The sequence below is a fragment of the Pelodiscus sinensis genome, chromosome 24, assembly GCF_049634645.1.
Source record: "Pelodiscus sinensis isolate JC-2024 chromosome 24, ASM4963464v1, whole genome shotgun sequence".
NCBI lineage: Eukaryota > Metazoa > Chordata > Testudines > Trionychidae > Pelodiscus > Pelodiscus sinensis.
In genome coordinates, this window is record NC_134734.1 from 7,512,431 (window position 1) to 7,532,997 (window position 20,567).

Here is a 20,567-nt window from a genome sequence, read left to right on the forward strand (position 1 = left end):
ACCAGCTCTGTGACATGGAACTGAATTCCCACATCCTCCCTTGCAGGGGCAATGTCCCTATGGGAATAGGCTCAGGCCCTGGAACCAGGTACCTGTGCAAACAGCCTCCACACCACCCCCAGAAGGAGCTGCTACAAGAATCAGAGTCAATAAATTAACATGTTTATTGTGTAGTAGGAAGACACAAGCACCCCAGAGTCACTCCAGCGCATCACAAAACGGATCCAGCGCAACCTCTACTGTATGTTGTGCTACCAATCCCTCATGCCCCCAGCTTCTGCCACCTAGGACAGTCCCACTCCTCCAGGCTTGCCTTCCCAAGCAGGGGGGCTGTACCTTGCCTCATGGGTAGGGTGAACTTGGGGAAATGCTGTCGTAGAAAGAGGCTAGGAAAAAAAATCCATCCCTCCCACCCCTCCTTATAAAACTGAACCTGGCTGCAGCCTTATTAGAAAATCACCCCCTAAATAAATATACCCTGTAAAAAAAATGTAAAAAAATAAAAGTTCTGTGTGGAGAACAACCCTGCCCTCAGAGTACATTCGCTTGCTTGGCCCAGGGCCTCACTAACCAGGGGGCCTGGACAAACCTCTCTGCCTAGCTCCCCAACACTCCCTTCCCTGACCGCTTCCTGCCTCATTCTCCCTTCCCTCAAAACAGCCCCTGGTAGAGGCAGGCTGAGGAGAGCCCAAGAGCCCCCCTACACCTGGGGAGTTATTGTCCCAGCAGGAGCCACTCCAGGGCAGGGAGCAGAAGGAGGAGGGCAGAGCCCCTCCAGAAGGCAGCACAGCTGCTGCTGCCACTGGGGTGATGGTTCTGCCGGGAGCCCTTGATGGGGCGGTCCCTGCGGGGGGACCGGGAGTCAGGGGGGCGGGACCCCACAGTGCTGCTGCTGCTGCCGCCCCCTGTGGCCGGCCCATCCTCACTGTACCGCTCGCCTCCCCCAGAGCCACTGCCGTCTTCATCTGCAACTGGAGAAAGGAGGGTTAGAGACACAGGAGGCTGCAAGGGCCCAGGGTGGACTCACCCCCCAGCCCTGTGCCACAGGAGCACAGCTGACAAGGTGCTTGCAGCCCTGAATCAGCCATGTGGGCAAGGGACAGGCAGATCCCCTCTGGCAAACCCCCCAGACTCACAAGTGTCCTGGAAGTCAAGGTCCTGGCCAGTGTAGGCCCCCTGCAGGCGGCTGGTGGCCGCACGAAGCTGCAGGAGGTGATGGCGAGTGAGCAAGTTGGGACGCGTGATGTCCACTTCCACCTCGGGGTTATTGATCTGGTTGGCCAGCCCATCGCCTGTCACGTCCGGGAGGTACCTAGGGAGAGTGGGTGAGAAACAGCACTGGGGGGCTCCCAGAGGCCCCGGCCTCTCTGCCAAAGACCACTGGGGCCAGGGTGGGAGGTGGGCTATGTCACTGGATGGCCATATGAACATACAAATCATTGTTGCAACCACTGTTCTGTTTGCACCAAGTCTTGGACAAAGTAGGTCAAGGAGGGTGTCTGTGAAAAGCTGAGGATTTGCTGATTCTGTTTGTGGGCACGTATCATGGTTGTACTTGAAGATCTGACCACTGACTTGTCTGTATTTCAAATGTCAGCCCCTGGGTAGCCCCCACCCAACAGCTAGTCATTGTGCCTGGGAAAGGCTGTTCGGGGTGATTGGCCTAGCAAGGGACAATTCAATGAGAGGCACCAACAGCACTGAATGGACCTTCCTGCAAATCTTCTGTCTGAAATGTGGGCCCTGGCATCCGCCTGTAAAGGCCAGAGCCAGACATGGACAGTGACTGCCTCGTGTGACAAGCTCCATCTTGGGACATACACACAGCGAGAACAATGGAACTTCTTCCATGTGGACAAGGATATAATGAGGACCCTGTGGAGGGGGGGGAGGGTCCTCTATTTGTCTTCAATCCTGCTCATCACCTATGAAGGATCTCTGCTATGAACTGAAGCTTGAAAGAACAGATAACCCATCCTAACAAAGGATGTATCCCAGAGACTTGATCTAAGACAGGAGTTTATCCCATCTTCGCTACAATTCTGCACCAGGAACTTGGCAATAGGTGTGTGTTAATAGATTCCTAACAATTTTAACTTCACCCTTTTTTGTTCTTTTTTATGAATAAACCTTTATCTGTTAGATTCTAAAGGATTGACATAGCATGCAAAAGTGAAGGTATAAACTGACCTGTGACTGTGGCTGGTTCTTTGGAATCAGAAGAACCTTTTTATGAGATGGGTTTTTATAACCTCTCATCTATACAAAGTGTGTTGCTGGTGGTTTTCACAAGAGAAGCTGGAGTGCCTAAAGGAATTGCTTGTGTGGTTTCTGGTTAGCCAGTGTGGCAAACAGAAGTGCTCTGTGTGACTGGTTTGGTGCCAAAGAGTGGAGGACCCCCATCTTGGGCTGTAAGTAGCCCCATCTCTAAACAATTATCCCATTATCCCTGATTAGGCTCCTGGCATCCCAAACCTTGGCTTCTCCCACTGCAGCGCGTTGTGAGACAGGAGCGCTGGCTGTGGGGGGAGCTCCCAGTGTCCCCCCAACAGTTTTGTCAAACTGAGTCTGCCCTCATCTCCTGTCCCATCCTCTATCCCCCCCAACCCCACCCCACCCTCCTCACCTGCCTCGGGCCTGCCCATTCCAGCACTTGTCCTCCTCGGTTACATCAGCAGCCACCTTGCCATCACTGCAGAGCGTGTGAGGCAGGCCAAGCCAGAATCCCCGCATCAGCTGCAGCTTCTCCTTCACATCAATTACCTGGAGGGCAGTGAGGGGGCTCAGCGCCCATGGGCCAGCTCCTGCACCCCAGGGCCCAGAGTCCAGAGGAGGGGGAAGGGGTCAAGGGGAGTTCTCTGCCCACAAAGCCTGTACCTCAGTTTCCCTGTGAGCCTAGCACAGCTGTGCAGCAGGCATGAAAGGGTTAAGGCTGCTCTTGGCCTCGGGGGGGGGGGGGGGGGTGCGCCTGGGACCTGATGCATGGGGCTGGCTCAATGAGGCACAGATTGTGGGGGGAGAGCTGGAGAAAACAGAGGGGCTCATGGGGTCCCTACCAGCCGGTCCAGGTTGGTCCCTGCAGCCGTGGTGGGCTTCTCCTCAGTGGGGTATGTGCGGAAGCGACGCTTGGTTTCAGGCTGGGTGGCACGGCGGGACCGGGCGGGTGCTGGGCGGGGGGTTCCGCAGCCCTGGAATACCTGGGGAAGGAAACATAGAGGATAGGGACAGCCCAGAGCCCACCTGCAGTGCTGTGAGCTTCCCCGGCAATGCCCCAGCACTGCAAGCTCCCCCGTGGCAGCCCCCCCACCCCTCAGCACTCCAGGCTGGCCCCCCCAGCAGCACCCTCCACCCCATGACCCCCACCTTGGCAGAGGTCTGCACCCCATTCTCCTGCATGTACATGATTCCCTCCGAGATCTTCACCCCGATGGATTCAGCTGCCAGTTCCACATTGAAGGGCCCCACCAGCCGCTCGGCCACCTGGATCAGGGCATCTAAGGAGTGAAGGGAGGGGGCTGGTTACATATGAACACCTCCTCCGAGTTGCAGCCCCATGGGGACAACGCCCAGGCACAATTGGAGTCCCCCATCCCCAGTCACCCACATTGCCCTATGCCCCCAGTCCTGCCTCACCGAGGAAGTGGTCCCACTCGGCGTGCAGAGCAGTGGCAGCTGCCAGGCAACCCTTCATCACGTTGAGGCAAAAAGCCCGGCAGGGCTTGAGGGCTGGGCTCCCGCGGCATAGTGGGCAGTAAGACATGCGCATGGCAGCTCGCAGGCACTCGCTGCTGGGGGCCATCTAGGAGGCAGAGCATCAGAGAGGGAACCCCCCCATATACTGCCCAGAGGGAGGCAGAGAGGGGACCCCCACTCTACACAGCGGGTAGAGTGGGGGACCCCCCCATACACTAAGCATCAGAGAGGGGGACCCCCCCATACATTGCCCAGAGAAGGCAGAGGGGGGACCCCCCCATACACTGAGCATCAGAGAGGGGGGACCCACCCCATACACTCTCAGGAGGGGGCAGATAGGGGATGCCCCATACACAGCCCAGGGGTAGATAGGGGACCCCCTATACACTGCTGAGCAGGTAAAAGAATCATACGATCCTAGGACTGACAGAGACCTCAGGAGTTATCGAGTCCAACCCCCGGCTAAAAGCAGGACCAATTCCAACTAAATCATCCCAGCCAGGGCTTTGTCAAGCTGGGACTTTAAAACCTCTAGGGATGGAGATTCCACCACCTCCCTAGGGAACCCATTCCAGTGCTTCACCACCCTCCTAGGGAAAAAGTAGAACATTGCTCCTCATTCTGTCACCTGCTACCACTGAGAACAGCCTCTCTCCAACCTCTTTGGAACCCCCCTTCAGCTAGTTAAAGCCTGATACCAAATCCCCCTTCACTCTTCTCTTCTGTACACTAAAAAATTCCAAATCTTTCAGCCTCTCCTCGTAAGTTATGTGCTCCAGCACCCTAATCATATTTTGTTGCTCTCCACTGGACTTTCTCCAATGTATCCAAATCCTTTCTGTAGTGGGGGGCACAGAATTGGACACAATGTGGCCTCACCAGTGCCTAATAAAGGAGAATAATCACTTTCCTAGATCTGCTGGCAATGCTCTTACTAAGGATGTTAAGTAGAATTTAATAAGCTAATCGAGTAGTCGATGGAATTTCCCATAAGGGAGTTAGCTCCTGGGGGCAGCGTGAGTTGGGCTTGCGCGAGCTCCACGACTGTTGCAGCTCTGCTTTTTTAATGTAGGAAGAGCCGCCAGGCTCGCACCAGCTCTGGACCCCACTATGGCTCTGCCTTTTAAATGTGGCAGCTCTTCTTACATTTAAAAAGCAAAGCAACAGTGGTCCCTGAGCTGGAGTGAGCCAGGATTGAGCAGTCCAGGCTCATGCCAGATTCCCCGCCGCACCTCTGCCTCCCCTCCCTTCCCCTCCCCTGTGGAGATGGTGCTGGGCGGGGGAGGGGGGAAACTAGCTTTTAAGCCCGCTCCCCTCAGCACTGGCTCCTAATCCCCCACTTCCTGCCTCTGATACAGAGGTAGAGGAGGTAGGGGGAAGCGAGTAGTGACTTGGCTACTTACTAGTCGCTTACATTCCTAGCTCCTACCAATGCACCCCAATATGCTGTTAGCCTTCTTGGCAACAAGGGCTCATTGTTGACTCATTTCCAGTTTCTCATCCATTGTAATCCCCAGGTATTTTCTGGGGAACAGCTGTTGAACCTCATCACATTTCTTTTGGTCCAATCCTCCGGAAGAGACCCCCGGCTGGGGAGCCCAGTAGTGTCAATGAGGGAGCCCCAAACAGCCCTTCAGAGTGCCAGTGGGGTGGGAGAGGACAACCTAGGTGGATCCCCAGGCTCTGGATCAACTCCAAAGGGCAGCAGGAGGGGCAAACTGACCGTCCCACAGCATCACCTGTGTACCCTTCCCCCCTCCATGCCTGCCTCCCCTCACCTTGGCAGCCTTGGTGACCACATCACGCCCAGTGGCCAGTCCCTGCACAAAGGCCTGGGCTGCCCCAAACGCCCGTGTCACCTGGAGAAGGGGAGAGAGGAGAGGTGAGGGGAACCACCATGCCTCCTGAGATCCCCAGCCCCATCTAGCCCCAGTCTCTTGGCCAAGGCTGCACCCCAGAGCCTACAGAGCCCTCCCGGCCCCACCCACATCCCAGAAAAAAAAATGAGTTGTGAGCCCCTCCTTAAGCCTCCTGCACCCCCCTACCCAGGGGCTCACCTGCAGGCGCAGTTTGCGGGGCACGTCCCCGAAGGGACGTAGAGCCTCTGCCTGGCGCCCCACACACTCCAGGTATGCAGGGGGGAACTGGTATTGTGGGTTGAGCAGTGGCAGCATCCGCTCCAGAAGCCGGACCCAGAGCTCATCCAGCACCTCGGCCAGACTGAGACGGGCACCCTGCTGCTGACGCTGCAGCTCAGCAAAAAGCCCCACGAAGAGCCGAGCATTCTGGGTATACAGGCGCCCATAAGTCCGTGTAAACATGGCTTGCAGGCCCCGCTCCGCTGTCACCAGCAGCTCACGGAAAAACTCTGCACATGCAGAAAGACAGGTGGGAGATTAATTGACAAATCGAATAGTCAATGCAAGCAGTCCCCTGCTGGCCCCATACTCCCCACGGCGTTTCAAAGCGGCAGCGCCACATGGAGCCCATCCCCAGCTGACCCCAGGCTCCAGGCGGTGCTGTCACTTTGAAACACCTCAGGGAGCCCAGTGTCAGGCTCCACACAGCGTTTCAAAGCGGCAGCACCACATGGAGCCCATCCCCAGCTGACCCCAGGCTCCAGGCGGTGCTGTCGCTTTGAAACGCCTCAGGGAGCCCAGTGTCAGGCTCCGTACAGCATTTCAAAGCAGCAGTGCCGCATGGAGCCCAGGGTCAGTGAAAAAGTCCCCACCTGACCCCAGGCTCTATGCAGCACTGCTGCCTTGAAACACTGCATGCAGCTGGGGCCAGCTGGGGAACAGGGCTGCATGTGGCATTTCAAAGTGGCAGAGCTGTATGGAGCCCAGGGCCCAGGCTCAGTGCAGCGCTGCCGCTTTGAAGCACCCTCTCTTCTTCCCCTTCCCCACTGCCTTTTTCTGATAGAGGCAGCAAGGGGTGGGGGGAGCAACTAGTTGACTAGCCTGTCGACTATCTGATAAGCATTTGTCGTTCATATCCCTACCCCCCCCCCCCGTCCTTCCCATAGTATCACCTGAGCCCTGAACTCTGGGAGAAGAGTGGGGTTGGGGGGGGACAGAGCAGGGGGCTGGGAGCCAGGCCTCCCGGGCTCTCTACCCAGCTCTGGGAGGGGGCTGGCAAGTTAGACCAGGGGAGTTAGGAGTCCAGATGCCTGGGTCCTCACCCTCAAAGCGGCGGTGACGGGAGGCCAGGGTGCTGGACAGAAAACTGGCCCCCTCCTCCACCAAGGCTCGGAAGTCACTCTCGCTCTGCCGGCTAAGCTGTTCTTCCAGGTCGCTGGAGCAGCAGGTGTAGTCCTGGGGGCAGATCCGCAGGTGCTCCCCTGGGGGACAAAGAACCCCCCCCCCGTCACTGCCTGGCCGAGGAGGGCCTCAGCTCCCCCTGAGTCCCTCGGCAGATGGGGTGCGTGGGCGGGGGGGTGCATGGGACGGGACAAGGGGTGCAGAGGGGACGGGGGCCCGCGGGTGGCAGGGGGTGCATGGAGCGGGATGCATGGGCGCCCCAGGCCCTTACCTGAGAGCAGCGCGGGCGGCCCCAGGCCCAGCCCCCGCGCGCCCAGCGCCCGGCGAGTCTCAGAACAGCCCCGCAGCGGCCCCGCACCCAGCCCGGCCCGGAGCAGCAGCGCGAGTCCCAGCAGCACCGGCCCCATCCCAGCCCGGCCCGCGGCGCGAGACAATGGGTGCTGGGCTGGTGCTGGGTCCTAGCGCCGCCTCACAACCCGGCCCGCCGGGACAATGGGCAGGCGCCGCCCCTCCGTCTGCTGGGACAATGGGACAGGTGCGGAGTCCTAGCGCCGCCGTGAGCTGGGCCCTCCATGTTATCCGAGCCTCCGCCCCCACCTCCAGCTGCCAGAGTGCCCCTCACTCCCGCCCCGCAGCACCTGCCAGCCCAGCCTGCACATTCAAGCATTAGGACCCAGCAGCAGCCCATGCGCGGCGATGGGAACAGCTGGTGGCTGCTTGTGCATCTGTTGTGCAGACTGCAGGGTCTGTCACCGATCCCGGCGCGGGGCAGGGCAGTGTCTCGTTTTCATCCTTCCTCTATATCTGCCTCTTCCTGGGGAGCCAGTCACCCCCCTGCCTCCCGCCACACCCCTCTCGTCTGTCCATATATGGAATCATAGACTCGTAGAGTTGGAAGAGACCTCAGGAGTCTCAGAGTTCAGCCCCCTGCCCAAGGCAGGACCAACCCCAACGAAATCATCCCAGCCAGGGCTTTGTCAAGCCGAGACTTAAAAACCTCTAGGGATGGAGATTCCACCCCCTGCCTAGGGAACCCGTCCCAGCGCTTCCCCACCCTCCTAGGGAAAGAGTTGTTCCTAATATCCAACCTAGACCTCCCCCACGTCAACTTGAGCAGCCCATTGCTGCTTGTTCTGTATCTGTTACTTCTCCCTTCTCTGCACCCTGCCTCCATACACCCCTGCTCTATTTTTCTGTTTCCAGCCACCCTCAGACCCACCCCATCTCTCCTCACATCCCTGATCCAGTCACACCATATTCCTCTCTCCCTCTGTCCGTTCACCCCCTCACCATTTCTTCATGACCCCATCCTTCCATAAACCCCCCTCTATCTGCCTTTTCCCAGCCAGCTATCTCATGTTCCCCTCTGTCTCTCCATCCCCCTATCTGGTAGATGGAGCCAGCCCTACTTCCTGTCTCTCCACACACCCAGGCCAAGGGGTTCTAGCCCACTGGGACCCTAAGAAAGAACATTTTGGGGGACCCCCTTATGCCCTTCCACTCCCTAAATTACCAATTGTCTTATTCCTCCACCCCAGCATTGTCTGGGCCTGTGGGCTGCAGGTATGCTAGGCAGGGGAAGACACAGCCTTCCAAACCACCAGGCTGGCCCCAGCCAGACCACACCCCCAGAATGCCTACTGCCGGCATTCTGGGGGTGGAGTGTTGCTGTCCTGAAGCGCCAGAGCCAGGGAGGCTCAGATATCATGCCGCCCAGCCAGGCTGGGTTGCGTGTCCTCCACCCTCCCTGTGCTCTGAGGCCAGAGGGGCTCACCATGTGTGCCACCCCACCTCCTCGTGATGGGAGCAGGGCCTGGGTAGAAGGGGTTGGGTTGTGGGCTTGCCTCCCCCAGCCCTACTTTCACCCCCAACCCATGACTGGGCCCCACCTAGGCTGAGACACTTGAATGTCCAATCAGCCTGCAGGGATTTGAGGGGACTGAAAAATGGGGGCCCAGGCTTAGGGTTACCAGGTGTCCAGTTTTGAACCAGACAGTCCAGTATTTGAGCTTTCTGTCTGGGAAACAAATTGAGAAAATAGAACTGTCTGGTATTTTCTAAATGAGATGTCATGTAGATTGTGATGTAGTCCAGTATTTTTGTTGAAACCACCTGGTAAACCTGCCAAGCTGAGCACCCCCATGTTGTGGGGCTCCGGGGCTGCCAGCCACCCCTAGTGCCCACCCCACTCACTGCCAGCAGGGTCGGCAGGGCAGGAAGGTGCAAGGCAGGTGAGCCTTACGCTTCCACCCCATGGCCCCCGCAGGAGTGATGGCAGGGCAGGGAGTACTGAAGACTCAAAGGGTTGGGTGGGGCCCAATTTGCTCTCACCCAGAGCCCCACAGACATTTAATCCACCTGTGGGCATATGTGGGGGGAGATGGGACAGTAGAGAAGCTATAAGTGATGCCCCTCCCCCCACTCCTGCCCCCAGGGAAGAGAGGTTGGAGTAACTCTGAAATCTGCCTAACTCAGAACATAACCCTTGGGTCCTTTCAAACATTTACACCCCAACATTGACTGAGCCCAGCTTCCAAAGTGTCCTGGGGTAATCATCTGCATTACACATCCATGCCCTGAAACAGGCTCCTGACCTCTCCAAATCCCCTTTTCCACCTCTTCTTTGCTTTCTAGGAGTTTGAATTTCACACAGCACTGAGCTCCATTTGTCCAGGCTGGTGCCTAACTAGGCATCTCTGGCTCCAAACCAACTGTGTGTTACTGACAAGCCCATTCATAACCTTAGGGTCCGCAGCTTGGTGCTTCTACAGCAGATAGATAGATGGGATGTGGGGATAGTGTGACAAAGTGGGGGATTGGTGAAGGTTCAAAAGGGCAGCCTGCAGAGGGGGACACTCAGTGTTCCTGGATGTTACTGGTTTAACAAGGGAAGGTGTGACGGGCCAAGCCCGTCACTCCTTCCCGGACTGGGTGAGTGGGAGGATCCTGGCCCAGGATCAAACCAACGTGGCCCCGCCTCCGGTGCTGTTGCACATGCGCCCACAGCCACACGCCGCATTTAAAAGTGGCACCGGCTCAGCTGATTGGTACGGAAGTCGCCAGGGACGCCGAGGCCAGCAGGGAGGCGAGAGATGCCGGCAGGAACGGGGAAGCGGCCAGAGACGCCGAGACCGGCAGGCATGCAGGAGCCACTGGACACTGCAGGGCCGATAGGAGCGCGGGAATCATCGGAGATGCCAGGGTCAGTAGAGAAGCTGATGGGGGGACGGAGAGCCCCGGAGGCGGGTCGCAAGGCGCCAAGGCTGCCGGGACAAGGAAGTAAATGCCAGAACGGAGCCAGCGACCACAGATGCAGGTACCTCTCTCATCCAGAGGAAATAGCCGATGGAGGAGCGTCTAAGCCAGTAGAATTGGCCCCGGAACGGGGGTGTCGAGAAGGATGGCACTAGCCCCCGAGAGGGGTGGTGAGTGACCAATGCATGGCTCACCATTCAGCTAAGGTCCCTGCGGCCTCACCTAAGGGTCCTGGGGCTGGAACCCGGAAGTAGGGGTGGGCCCAGGTTCCCTTACCCAGCCTAAACTGACTGGGTAAGGCTGGGAAGATGAGAATTTGAGGCGGACCTTTTCTGGTCCCTTCCCTTACCATGGAACTCTGGCAAGCAACGGGAGAAGGGCACAGACTACAGCCCGTTAGTGGGAGTTGTAGAAAAGGGACGTATGGCTCGACGGGGGGAAGGCTACCATGCGGGCGGTGCAGCCTTTGTGCACGAGTAATTCTCTCCCCGGAGACTTGCGGGCCTAGAGTAAACCTGGGATTGGGGCCTCTGAGCCACCAATGAGGGCCCCCCGATCCTACATACCCCACATACCCATGTGACAGATGGTGGAGAATGTGGGTACTGTAAATCCACACCCCGGTAGAGGGGAGAACACGTAATAAGAGGAGTAAGAAGGGTAGCATAGGAAAGATGGAGGCAGCACAATTGTTAGACTGGCTGGCAGAACAACAGCACCAGAATCACTAGCAGCAGACACAAATGCTGCAACAGCTAGCCACGCAACAGCAAGAGCAGCAAAGGCAGTTGGTCAGGGAACTAACGGAGCAGCACCAGTCTCAGCAGGACCGATGGTTCTAAAAATGGGCTGCGAGAGATAATTTGGGAGCCACTGAGGTCGCAAGTAGTCTGGGAGAAGAGGCAGACTTGGCCCAATTGCCAGTGCCTGGAGAAAATGGGACCTGGGGATGATCCAGAAGCATTTTTAATTACCTTCGAATGGGTGGCCACCATGGTTCAGTGGCCAGATGAGCACTGGGCCACCCTGTTAGCACCGTATTTAATGGGCCCCGCCCAAGCGGTATATTGGGGTCTCTCAGATAGAGAGACCCTTAATTATTACATGGTCAAGGAAGCTATCCTTGACCAGACCAGCATTAATCCGAAGACATACCGGCAATGCTTCTGGGCAGAACGCTTTCTGCAGGGAGCTCGCCCTAAGGCGGTGGGTGGCCCAGAAGCTACAGGACTTAGGGTGGTGATGGCTCGAGCCACATAAGCATACAGGGGCTCAAGTAACCGAGGCAATAATTTTGGAACAATTTATCCAGATCCTCCCAGCAGGAGTGCAGAGGTCGGTGAGACGGCATAGACCCGAAGCGCTTACGGACGCAGTTTCATTAATGGAAGACTACCTCGCAGCTGAGATCCCAGGAGAAAGGGAGACTTGGGGAAAAGCAGCTCAGAGTGGACCAGAGAGGGAACCGAGGAACCCCCAGCCCCGGGGTAGGAGTGAATGGAGAGGGGGTTCTCCTCCCCGGAATTTTCCAGTCCGAAGGGTCGGACTTGGGCACAGGGTAGTACCCTGCCCCAGGGGAGGAGAAGAGAAGAAAGTGGAGGGGGAGGAGCGTAGTTTGAAAGCAACCACTCCCCCCCGGAATGTCTGCTTTGAGTCTGCCAGGAGCAGTGGCGGATATAGGGCAGGGCAGGGCGAGTGGGGCGGCCGCCCTGAGCCCCGCGCTTCAAGAAGCCCCATGCATGCGCCGTGTCAAAGGGGGGTCCCCGCGAAATTGTGCTGCCCTGGGCACCACAAAATCCTCATCTTCCCTGGCCAGGAGGGCCATTTCAGGAGAGACTGCCCATTTATGGACTGCTCATACGATGAGATATTAGCAGAGGGGCCAGAGGAAGATCCCCTGAGGCCCCGGCGAACTACGGCCACAGTCATGGTCAGTGGGGTAGAAGTAACAGCCTTGTTCGATTCAGGGTGCAGCCAGACACTGCTATGGGCAGAGCTAGTACCTAACACCCGAGGACTGGGAACCCCAGTACAGATGCAGTGCATCCATGGGGATGTACGAACCTACCCCACGATCCAGGTGCAGGTAAGGAACCAACAGGGGGAAAGCTACTGCAGGGTGGCGTTGGTACCCAAATTAGTGTACCCCACGATCTTGGGGAGGGACTGGCCCGGGTTCCGACAACTACTGCTGGAATGGAGCCAGCAGGAGCCTCAGGACGCTGAAGGGGAGCAAGCAGGGGGAGTCCCCAAGGCCAGAGCCCAGGGGGAGGTAGTGAATGGACCTCCCCTGGACCTAGAAAACCAGGAAGGGGAGACTTCTTTCAGGAACAGCGCAAAGACCCCACACTCAGGCAGGCATGGGAACAAGCCCAAGGGACGACGGAGGAGGAAGACCCTAGACCACAGGTCCCACAGGGGCCCCATTTTGAGGTATGGAACGACCGCCTCTACAGAGTGGTGGAAGGACCCGACGGGGAGGGGCGATGTCGGCAACTGCTGGTCCCAAGCTGGTATCGGCGTAAGGTATTGGACTTAGCACATGTGAACCCCTGGGCAGGACATCTAGGCCAGGGAAAAACGGAGCAGCGGGTCACCCAACGATTTTTCTGGCCCGGGGTATATCGGGAGATTCAGGACTTCTGTGAATCTTGCCCAGAGTGCTAACGAGCTAACTTAAAGCCTGCCCCTAAGGCTTCGTTAGTGCCGCTACCGGTCGTAGAAATCCCGTTGGAACGCATAGGGCTAGACTTGGTAGGCCCCCTTGAAAAATCAAAAATGGGCTTCCAGTATATTATGGTAGTGGTTGACTATGCGACACGGTACCCTGAGGCGGTGCCGATACGCAGGGGTCGACAAATTATGGAAAAACCTACTCACCAGACAAAAAAGGGGACTCGCCATTTAATGGCATAAATTCCTAATAAGAATAAGAACAGTAATTACTAATACTTTATTAATAAATATCACCCAGGTTATTAATAAATATCTCATAAACCTCTACCTTTTCTCTCTGCTGCCATGTCTCCTCCCCTTGCTCCATCAGCTCCCCTGGTGCCTGCTGGCCCCCAACCCCTCACCTTCCTCTGCTGTCCTGACTCCTGCCCTTCTCATTGCCCTCAGCCTTCCCGAGACCTGCCCCCCTCCACCAGCTCTTCTCTCCACCCTGTGCCCACCCCTCCAGTAGCCCCACTCTGATTGTGTGAGCTACCCCTCCTCATCCTCTCTCCTAAAACCTCCCTCTACACACCTGCCCTGCCTCTCTCCTCTGGTGCTGGTCCCTCCCCTGCAGGTGTCTACCCTTCTGCTTCACCCCCAGAATTCCTTGGCACCTCCACCGTCCTGGTGCCTCTCCCTTCCCTCACTGCCCTTGCCCCCTTTGCTCTCTTTTTTCCTGATACCCACCTCCTCACCACCCTCTGTCCCTGTTCCCCTCATGCCCCTTGCCCTCACAGATGCCTTGCTCCATCCCCACCTTCCTTATGCCCACCCCTCCTTTCAAGCCTTTTCCCAGCACCTCCGCTTCCCCCTCTAGCTCCCAGTGCCCTTACCCCCTCCTCTCCCAGCATCATTGTCTGCACTTGGCCCCCTGGCATTTGTCTCTCCTGCACCCCTGTCCGTTGGTGCCTTCCCCTTTCTTCTTCTTCTTCTTCTCCTGACCTCCTCCCCTCAGCAAAAGCCCCTCCCCATATTTTTCCCCTCCCCTCCCCACAGCCCAGCCCAGCCCCTTCCCCTCCCCAGGGGCCAGCTCTAGGTTTTTTGCTGTCCCCAAGCAAAACATTCCCCCCCCCCTTGTTGTTGTCTTTTACACATGTTTGCATTTTGCAGTGGGTTTCTGTTTTCTTTTCTTTTTTGTCCAGGCATTTTAGCCCTATAAATAACGCGTTTTCATTCGTTTTTTTTCCATAAAGGCAAAGGCGCTTCAAGTGAACTTCCCCTTTCACTCGCTGCTGGGTCACAGCAGCCTTTTCCCTGCCCTGTCCAGCCCCTCCCTATGGGCAAGCACCCTTCACTCCCGACCCACAGGGGGAGCAGGGTGCAAGGACAGCACAGAGCCAGAGGGGTGCAGGGAACAGTGGGGAAGTAAGGGGGTGGCGCGGGGAATGGGAGGTACAGAGCCAGAGGGATGCAGGGATCGGGAGTAGCAGAGTGCGGTGGAGGCATGGGGAATGGGACGCAGGGAATGGGAGGGGCAGAGGGATCAGTATCCACTCCTGTACTCACCAGCTGGAAAAATCTACTTGCCACGGGCGAGTGGGCAAGTGTATTTGTCGAGCCCTGCCGATACGGAATACCCTAGCCCAACGTTGGCCAGGGAGCTGATAGAGATATTCTCGAGGGTGGGAAATTTTGGCTGACCAGGGGGCTAATTTGACTTCAAATGTAATGAAAGAATTGTGCAAGTTGTTAGAGGTGAGGACTTTACGCACATCTGTCTACCACTCCCAGAGTGACAGGTTGGTAGAACCGTTTAATCAAATGTTGAAGGCCATGCTGAGATGGTTTGTGGCGGAGGAGCCCCAGGAGTGGGACTGGTTGCCGCTGGCCTTACTATTCGCAGTTCGCGAGGAACCGCAGGCCTCTACCGGGTTTGCACCGTTTGAGTTATTGTACAGACGCAGGCCAAGGGGAATCTTGGATTTGCTTAAGGAAACCTGGGAGGACCAGGAATCCAGGGTCATGGGGTCAGTACCCTACATTATAAATCTGTGGGAGAAGTTGCAGTGGCTCGGGGAATTTGCCAGGGCCAATTTGCAGGAGGCCCAGGCTAAACAAGTGCAATATTATGATCGGACAGCGAAAGTGCAACAGTTTAACCCTGGGGATAGAGTGCTCCTCCTGCTACCAGTTAGAGCGTCAAAGTTGTTGGTGCAGTGGCAGGGGCCCTATGAGGTATTGCGCCGGGTGGGACCCGTGGACTATGAGATTAAACTGTTGGGACGTATACGGGATACCAAGGTGTACCACGTAAACCTGTTTAAAAAAGTGGCACCCTAGGGAGGCTTTACTGATTATGCCCCAGGCTTGACAGCTAGAAATGGGGCCATGTCTCAGGGATATGGGGGGCGCAGGCACGGTGACTATGGGAGCGAACCTAGGTCCCGCCCAGAAGGCTGAGGTGCAGCAGTTAGTAAACCGATTCACCCATGTCCTCTCAACCCAGCCAGGGTGTACGGTATTGACTAGTCATCATATAATGAGCCGGGTCAGAGGGTCTGCCATATGATTAGGCCTTTACCCCAAAATGTGAAAACCTGTCCAGCAGGAGCTCCAAACTATGCTACAGCTGGGGGTCGCAGAAGAGTCCAAAAGCAAATGACATAGCCCCATAGTACTGGTGCCTAAACCAGATGGGGCCATCCGCTTCTGTATAGACTTCCGGAAGGTTAATGTGATTTCGAGGGTCGATGCCTATCCAATGCCAAGGGTAGATGAGTTGTTGGAACGATTGGGGCAAGCGAAGTATCTGTCAACTTTAGACCTAACCAAGGGGTACTGGCAAATTCCCCTCACCCCAGCCTCCCGAGAGAAGACGGCCTTCTCCACCCCCTTTGGGTTTTATAAGTTTATTACTATGCCCTTCGGTCTGCATGGGGCTGCGGCAACCTTTCAAAAGTTGATGGACAAAGTACTGCAGAAACACCAATCCTACGCGACTGCTTGTATCGATGACATTATTATCTACAGTCAATCCTGGGCAGAACACCTACAACAGGCAGAGACCGTACTCGTAGAACTAGAAAAGGCGGGCCTAACAGCAAATCCAAGCAAATGCAGTATTGGACAGAACGAGGTGACCTACCTCGGGTATACCGTGGGAGGGGGAAAGTTAAAACCTCTGTTAGGGAAAGTGCAAGCCTTACAAGAATACCAGGCCCCGACAACAAAGAAGCAAGTCAGACAGTTTTTAGGCCTAGCCAGATATTATAGGCAATTTGTGCCTGATTTTGCGACAATAGCAGCCCCGTTAATGGAGTTAACGAAGAATAACCAGCCACGGAAAATCCGTTGGTTTGAACCCTGTGAGCGGGTGTTTCAGACCCTCAAACTTCGGTTATCCTGACCGTATTAACACAGCCTGACTTTTCCAACTCTTATTTTACACACCGATGCCTCGGAGGTGGGGCTCAGGGCGGTCCTGTCCCAAGTGAAAGGGAATAATGAACACCCCATATTATTCATAAGCCGTAAATTATTCCCCAGAGAACACCAGTATTCAACAATCGAGAAGGAGGCATTGGCCGTGAGATGGGCAGTCGAGGCCTTACATTATTAACTGCTCGGGGCCCCGTTTATCCTAGTCACCGACCATGCGCTGTTGAGATAGTTGAACTCGATGAAGGAAACAAACCTGCGGATAATGCTCTGGTACCTAACACTGCAACCTTACGAATTTGAAGTGGCACACAGAACGGGTAAGAGGCACAGCAATGCCAACTTTTTTTCGAGAGTGAGCGGGGATGAAACGGGAGAAGTCGCTGGACAAGACATAAAGGGGAGGGTGTGTGACAGGCCAGACCCATCCCTCTTCCTGAGACTGGGCGAGCGGGAGGCTCTCGGCCCGGGATCAGACTGGTGCTGCCCCCCACCCCACCGGCGCTATTGTGCATATGCTCGGAGCCGCACACCGTGATTAAAAGCAGCACCAGCTCAGCTGATCGGGGCAGAAGCTGCCAGGGACGCTGAGGCCAGCAGGGAGGCGAGAGCTGCTGGTAGGAACAGGGAAGCGGCTGGAGATGCCAAGGCCAGCGGGCGCATGGGAGCCGCAGGACACGCCAGGGCCAACAGGAGTGCGGGAATCATCGGAGATGCCAGGGTCAGTAGGGAAGCTGACGGGGGGGCCGAGAGCCCTGGAGGCGGGTCGCAAGGCGCCAAAGCAGCCGGGACCAGGAAGCAAACACCAGAACGGAGCCAGCGACCGCAGATGCAGGAACCTCTCTCATCCAGAGGAAACGGCCGACGGAGGAGCGTCTAAGCCAGTAGGAACGGCCCGAGAACGGGGGTGTGGAGAAGAATGGCACTAGCCCCCGAGAGGGGTGGTGAGTGACCAATGCATGGCTCACCATTCAGGTAAGGTCCCTGCGACCTCACCTAAGGGTCCTGGGGCTGGAACCCGGCAGTGGGGGTGGGCCCAGGTTCCCTTACCCAGCCTAAACTGACTGGGTAAGGCCGGGAAGACGAGACTTTGGGACGGACCTTTTCCGGTCCCTTCCCTTACCATGGAACTCTGGCAAGCGACGGGAGAAGGGATGCCCGAGGCAGGCACGGACTACAGCCCATTAGCGGGGAGTCGTAGAAAAGGGACGTGTGGCTCGATGGGGAGAAGGCTACCGTGCAGGCAGTGCAGCCTTTGTGCACGAGTAAGCCTCTCCCCGGAGACTTGCGGGCCTAGAGTAAACCCGGGATCGGGACCTCCAAGCCTCCACCGAGGGCGCCCTGATCCTACATACCCCGTGAGTGGGGGTAGGTACGTGACAGAAGGGGAGAGGGAGGTGGGGTTTTTTGTTCTTATTGTTTTTTTTTTACATGAAAGTTTTTATTTCCCTTTCAAGTAGGCATATTGTTTTCAATTGCAAACTGCAAGGTATAAATATTAAATATATGTATCAGGGTAGTTTATTCCAGAACTGCTTGAAGTGTGTACTTGAAGCAGAGACCACCAAGACATATTTTGTGTAACAAGCCTGTCACCTGCTCCCTGTTTTTGTGGCAGGAATAAAATCTCCAGTACACAGTCTGGCAGAGCATTTCCTGCCTGGTACCCAATGCAGTGTACAATGCTAGTAAAATGTTGCAGTGACCAGCACAGAACTGGGAATCCCAGCCAGTGGTCTGGAGAATGGAGACCCAGTTGGGATGGCACAGCCAGGTCTAGCCTGTGGGAGGCCAATGAGCTGTGAGGAGAGGACCCCGGTGACCTTCCCAGCTGGCCCCAGCCAGGGGTACAAAGGACAGAGGAGAGGGGAGGCGGAGAAGAGGGGAGGGGCCCCGGCGACCATAGTTACCTGGAGAGAATACAGAGGACAAGACAAGCTGCTGGGGTGGGGTTGGCTGGAAGGAGGGGGCTGTTGAACTGGGCAGAGAGGGTGCTGAGGGGGGCCAGGCCTACAGGTGCTGGGTTCAGTGCTCAATGAACCCTCCTGTGTGATGCTGGCGGAGAGTCGCTGCAGTCTGAGAACAGGGCTGCACTAGTCCCTCTGGGTATGTCTACACTACCCCCTAGTTCGAATTAGAGGGGATAATGTAGTCATGCGGAGTTGCAAATGAAGCCCGGGATTTGAATTTCCCGGGCTTCATTTGCATAAAGCCGGCCGGCGCCATTTTTAAATGCCGGCTAGTTCGGACCCCGTGCCGTGCGGCTACACGTGGCACGGACTAGCTAATTCGGATTAGGCTTCCTAATTCGAACTAGCTGTACGCCTGTACGTGGAATTAGCTAGTCCGTGCCGCGTGTAGCCGCGCAGCACGGGGTCCGAACTATCCGGCATTTAAAAATGGCGCCGGCCGGTTTATGCAAATGAAGCCCGGGAAATTCAAATCCCGGGCTTCATTTGCAACTCCGTATGACTATATTACCCCCCCTAGTTCAGACTAGGGGGGTAGTGTAGACATACCCTCTGTGAGTGAAGGCTCCATGGATCCAGAGCCCGTGGACTCCCAAGGGGGCCCACAGCAGAACCAGGTGTGTTGGGAGCTCAGAGAGGAGTGATCCCAGGAATTGGAGGGGCTCAGCCCCCGAGAGACAGTGCCCTGCCCCCAAGAAGGGGCTGATGCATTGAAGGGCGTCCCTCCAGAGACTATATGGGCCAAATCATGGGCACAGCCTGGGAATCCATGACAGATACATTGAAAGACAGAGGGGGTGGGTGGGATAGGGGCTTAGCAGGGGGTGCTCACCCCTGGCAGACCAGGCTGGCCCCAGGACCATGCTAGGGAGTGCTAGGGGGTGGGGCTGGAGTCTCAGCTAGAGAAGCCCCACCCCACACAAGGCTGGCAGTGGGACAGTGCAGTTGCCCCACCTCTGAGCCCCACAGAAGAAGTTAAAGGTCACACACATCAGTGAAAAGAGCCACTCCCCTGCCAGAGTCCTGTGTTATCCCATCCGTGCAGCAGGACAAAGAACAAAGGGCCCTTGTGCATTTGCAGCCTCTCAGTGTGTGGGGTCTTTGGGGACAGGGGCTGAGAGTGGGGCACATGTTGGGACTAAAGGATGTGAGCCAGCACCAGGCAGGGCTGGATTACCCAATAGGCAGACTAAGCACGTGCTTAGGGCACCAGCAAAGCAGGGGCACACACAAAAAAAAAGAGAGAGATTTGACAGTGTAGTATTGTTTTTATTTTGAATTACATATGGAGCGGGGGGGCACCATAATCTTTTCAGTGCTTAGGGTCTCTAGCAGGGGCACCAAAAGAAAGAAGAGATTTTACGGTATAGTATTGTTTTTATTTTGAATTACAGAAGGGGGGGCACCATAAACTTTTCAGTGCTTAGGGCCTCTAAAGGTCTTAATCCGGCCCTGCAGGTGAGGGCCCACCGAGGAGAAGGGAGGCGGGAAAAAGGGAGGCCCGGGTGACCCTGGTTACCTGGGCAGAAGACAGAGGCCAGGGGAGGGGCTGCTGGGGTGGGATTTGGGGGGCTGGGCTGGGAGGAGGGGCCTGCTGGCCTGGGCAGGGGGAGCAGGCAGAGCCCACCTGGCTGCAGGGGAGACTCAGACTTGTTGGGCTGAGGGGGCCAGGCCTGCAGGCTGTGCTGGTGTAACCCACACACCTAGGCTTTATCTACACTGGCGCGATCTTGCGCCAGAAATATGCAAATGAGGCTAAGAGTGGAATATCGCAGAGCCTCATTTGCATATCTAATGAGCTGCCATTTTGCGGAAGAGGCTCATGCGCAAGGAGAGTCTACACTGCCCCTTTTGGCGCAAGTAAACCCTCTTGTGCAATGCCGTTATTCCTGAAAATAATCAACGTAACAGCATTGCGCAAAAGGGTTTTTCTTGTGCAAGAAGGGGCACTATAGACGCTCCTTCTTGCGCAAGAGCCTCTTTTGCAAAAATGGTGGCTCATTAGATATGCAAATGAGGCTCCGCGATATTCCACGCTTAGCCTCATTTGCATATTTCTGGCGCAAGATTGCGCCAGTGTAGACATAGCCCTAGCATGGTTACTGAGCTATGCAAGTGGGACCTAGACCACAGCAACAGCTAAGATCAAGAAACCGCTACAGCATGGGCTGGGAGCCAGGTGGCTTTTAGCTCAGAGGGTAGAGGCTCCTGTACTATATTTCAGAGGGCCCAGGTTCAAATCTGCCCAGTGGTAGTTACACTGAGTTCAATGCTCAATGAACCCTCCTGTGTG

The 20,567-nt window shown here is 56.4% G+C and overlaps 1 protein-coding gene across 2 annotated transcripts; it reads right to left on the minus strand.

Moving 5' to 3' along the window:
• Positions 1-140: 140 nt before the first annotated feature.
• On the minus strand, positions 141-7,733 carry GPC2 (glypican 2). 2 transcript variants are annotated; one of them, XM_075908020.1, is made up of 10 exons: positions 7,225-7,733; positions 6,875-7,033; positions 5,751-6,061; positions 5,472-5,552; positions 3,634-3,799; positions 3,364-3,494; positions 3,057-3,197; positions 2,627-2,763; positions 1,137-1,312; positions 141-965 (listed from the first exon to the last, which is right to left on the minus strand). In XM_075908020.1, exons 1-10 carry the CDS (start codon positions 7,358-7,360, stop codon positions 715-717), a joined length of 1,689 nt encoding a protein of 562 aa, XP_075764135.1. In that variant the 5' UTR covers positions 7,361-7,733; the 3' UTR covers positions 141-714. The 2 variants fall into 2 exon arrangements, with proteins under 2 accessions (XP_075764135.1, XP_006127322.2); XM_006127260.4 differs by having other exon boundaries at positions 141-971; positions 7,225-7,726.
• Between the last annotated feature and the right edge of the window lie 12,834 nt (positions 7,734-20,567).

Coding starts and splice junctions, on each gene's coding strand:
- GPC2 (XM_006127260.4), bottom strand. CDS start 7,360: ATGGGGCCGGTGCTGCTGGGACTCGCGCTGCTGCTCCGGGCCGGGCTG. Junction 2,764..3,056: donor GGACCAACCTGGACCGGCTG/GTAGGGACCCCA, acceptor ACTGCCCTCCAG/GTAATTGATGTGAAGGAGAA. Junction 1,313..2,626: donor AATGGGCAGGCCCGAGGCAG/GTGAGGAGGGTG, acceptor CACTCTCCCTAG/GTACCTCCCGGACGTGACAG.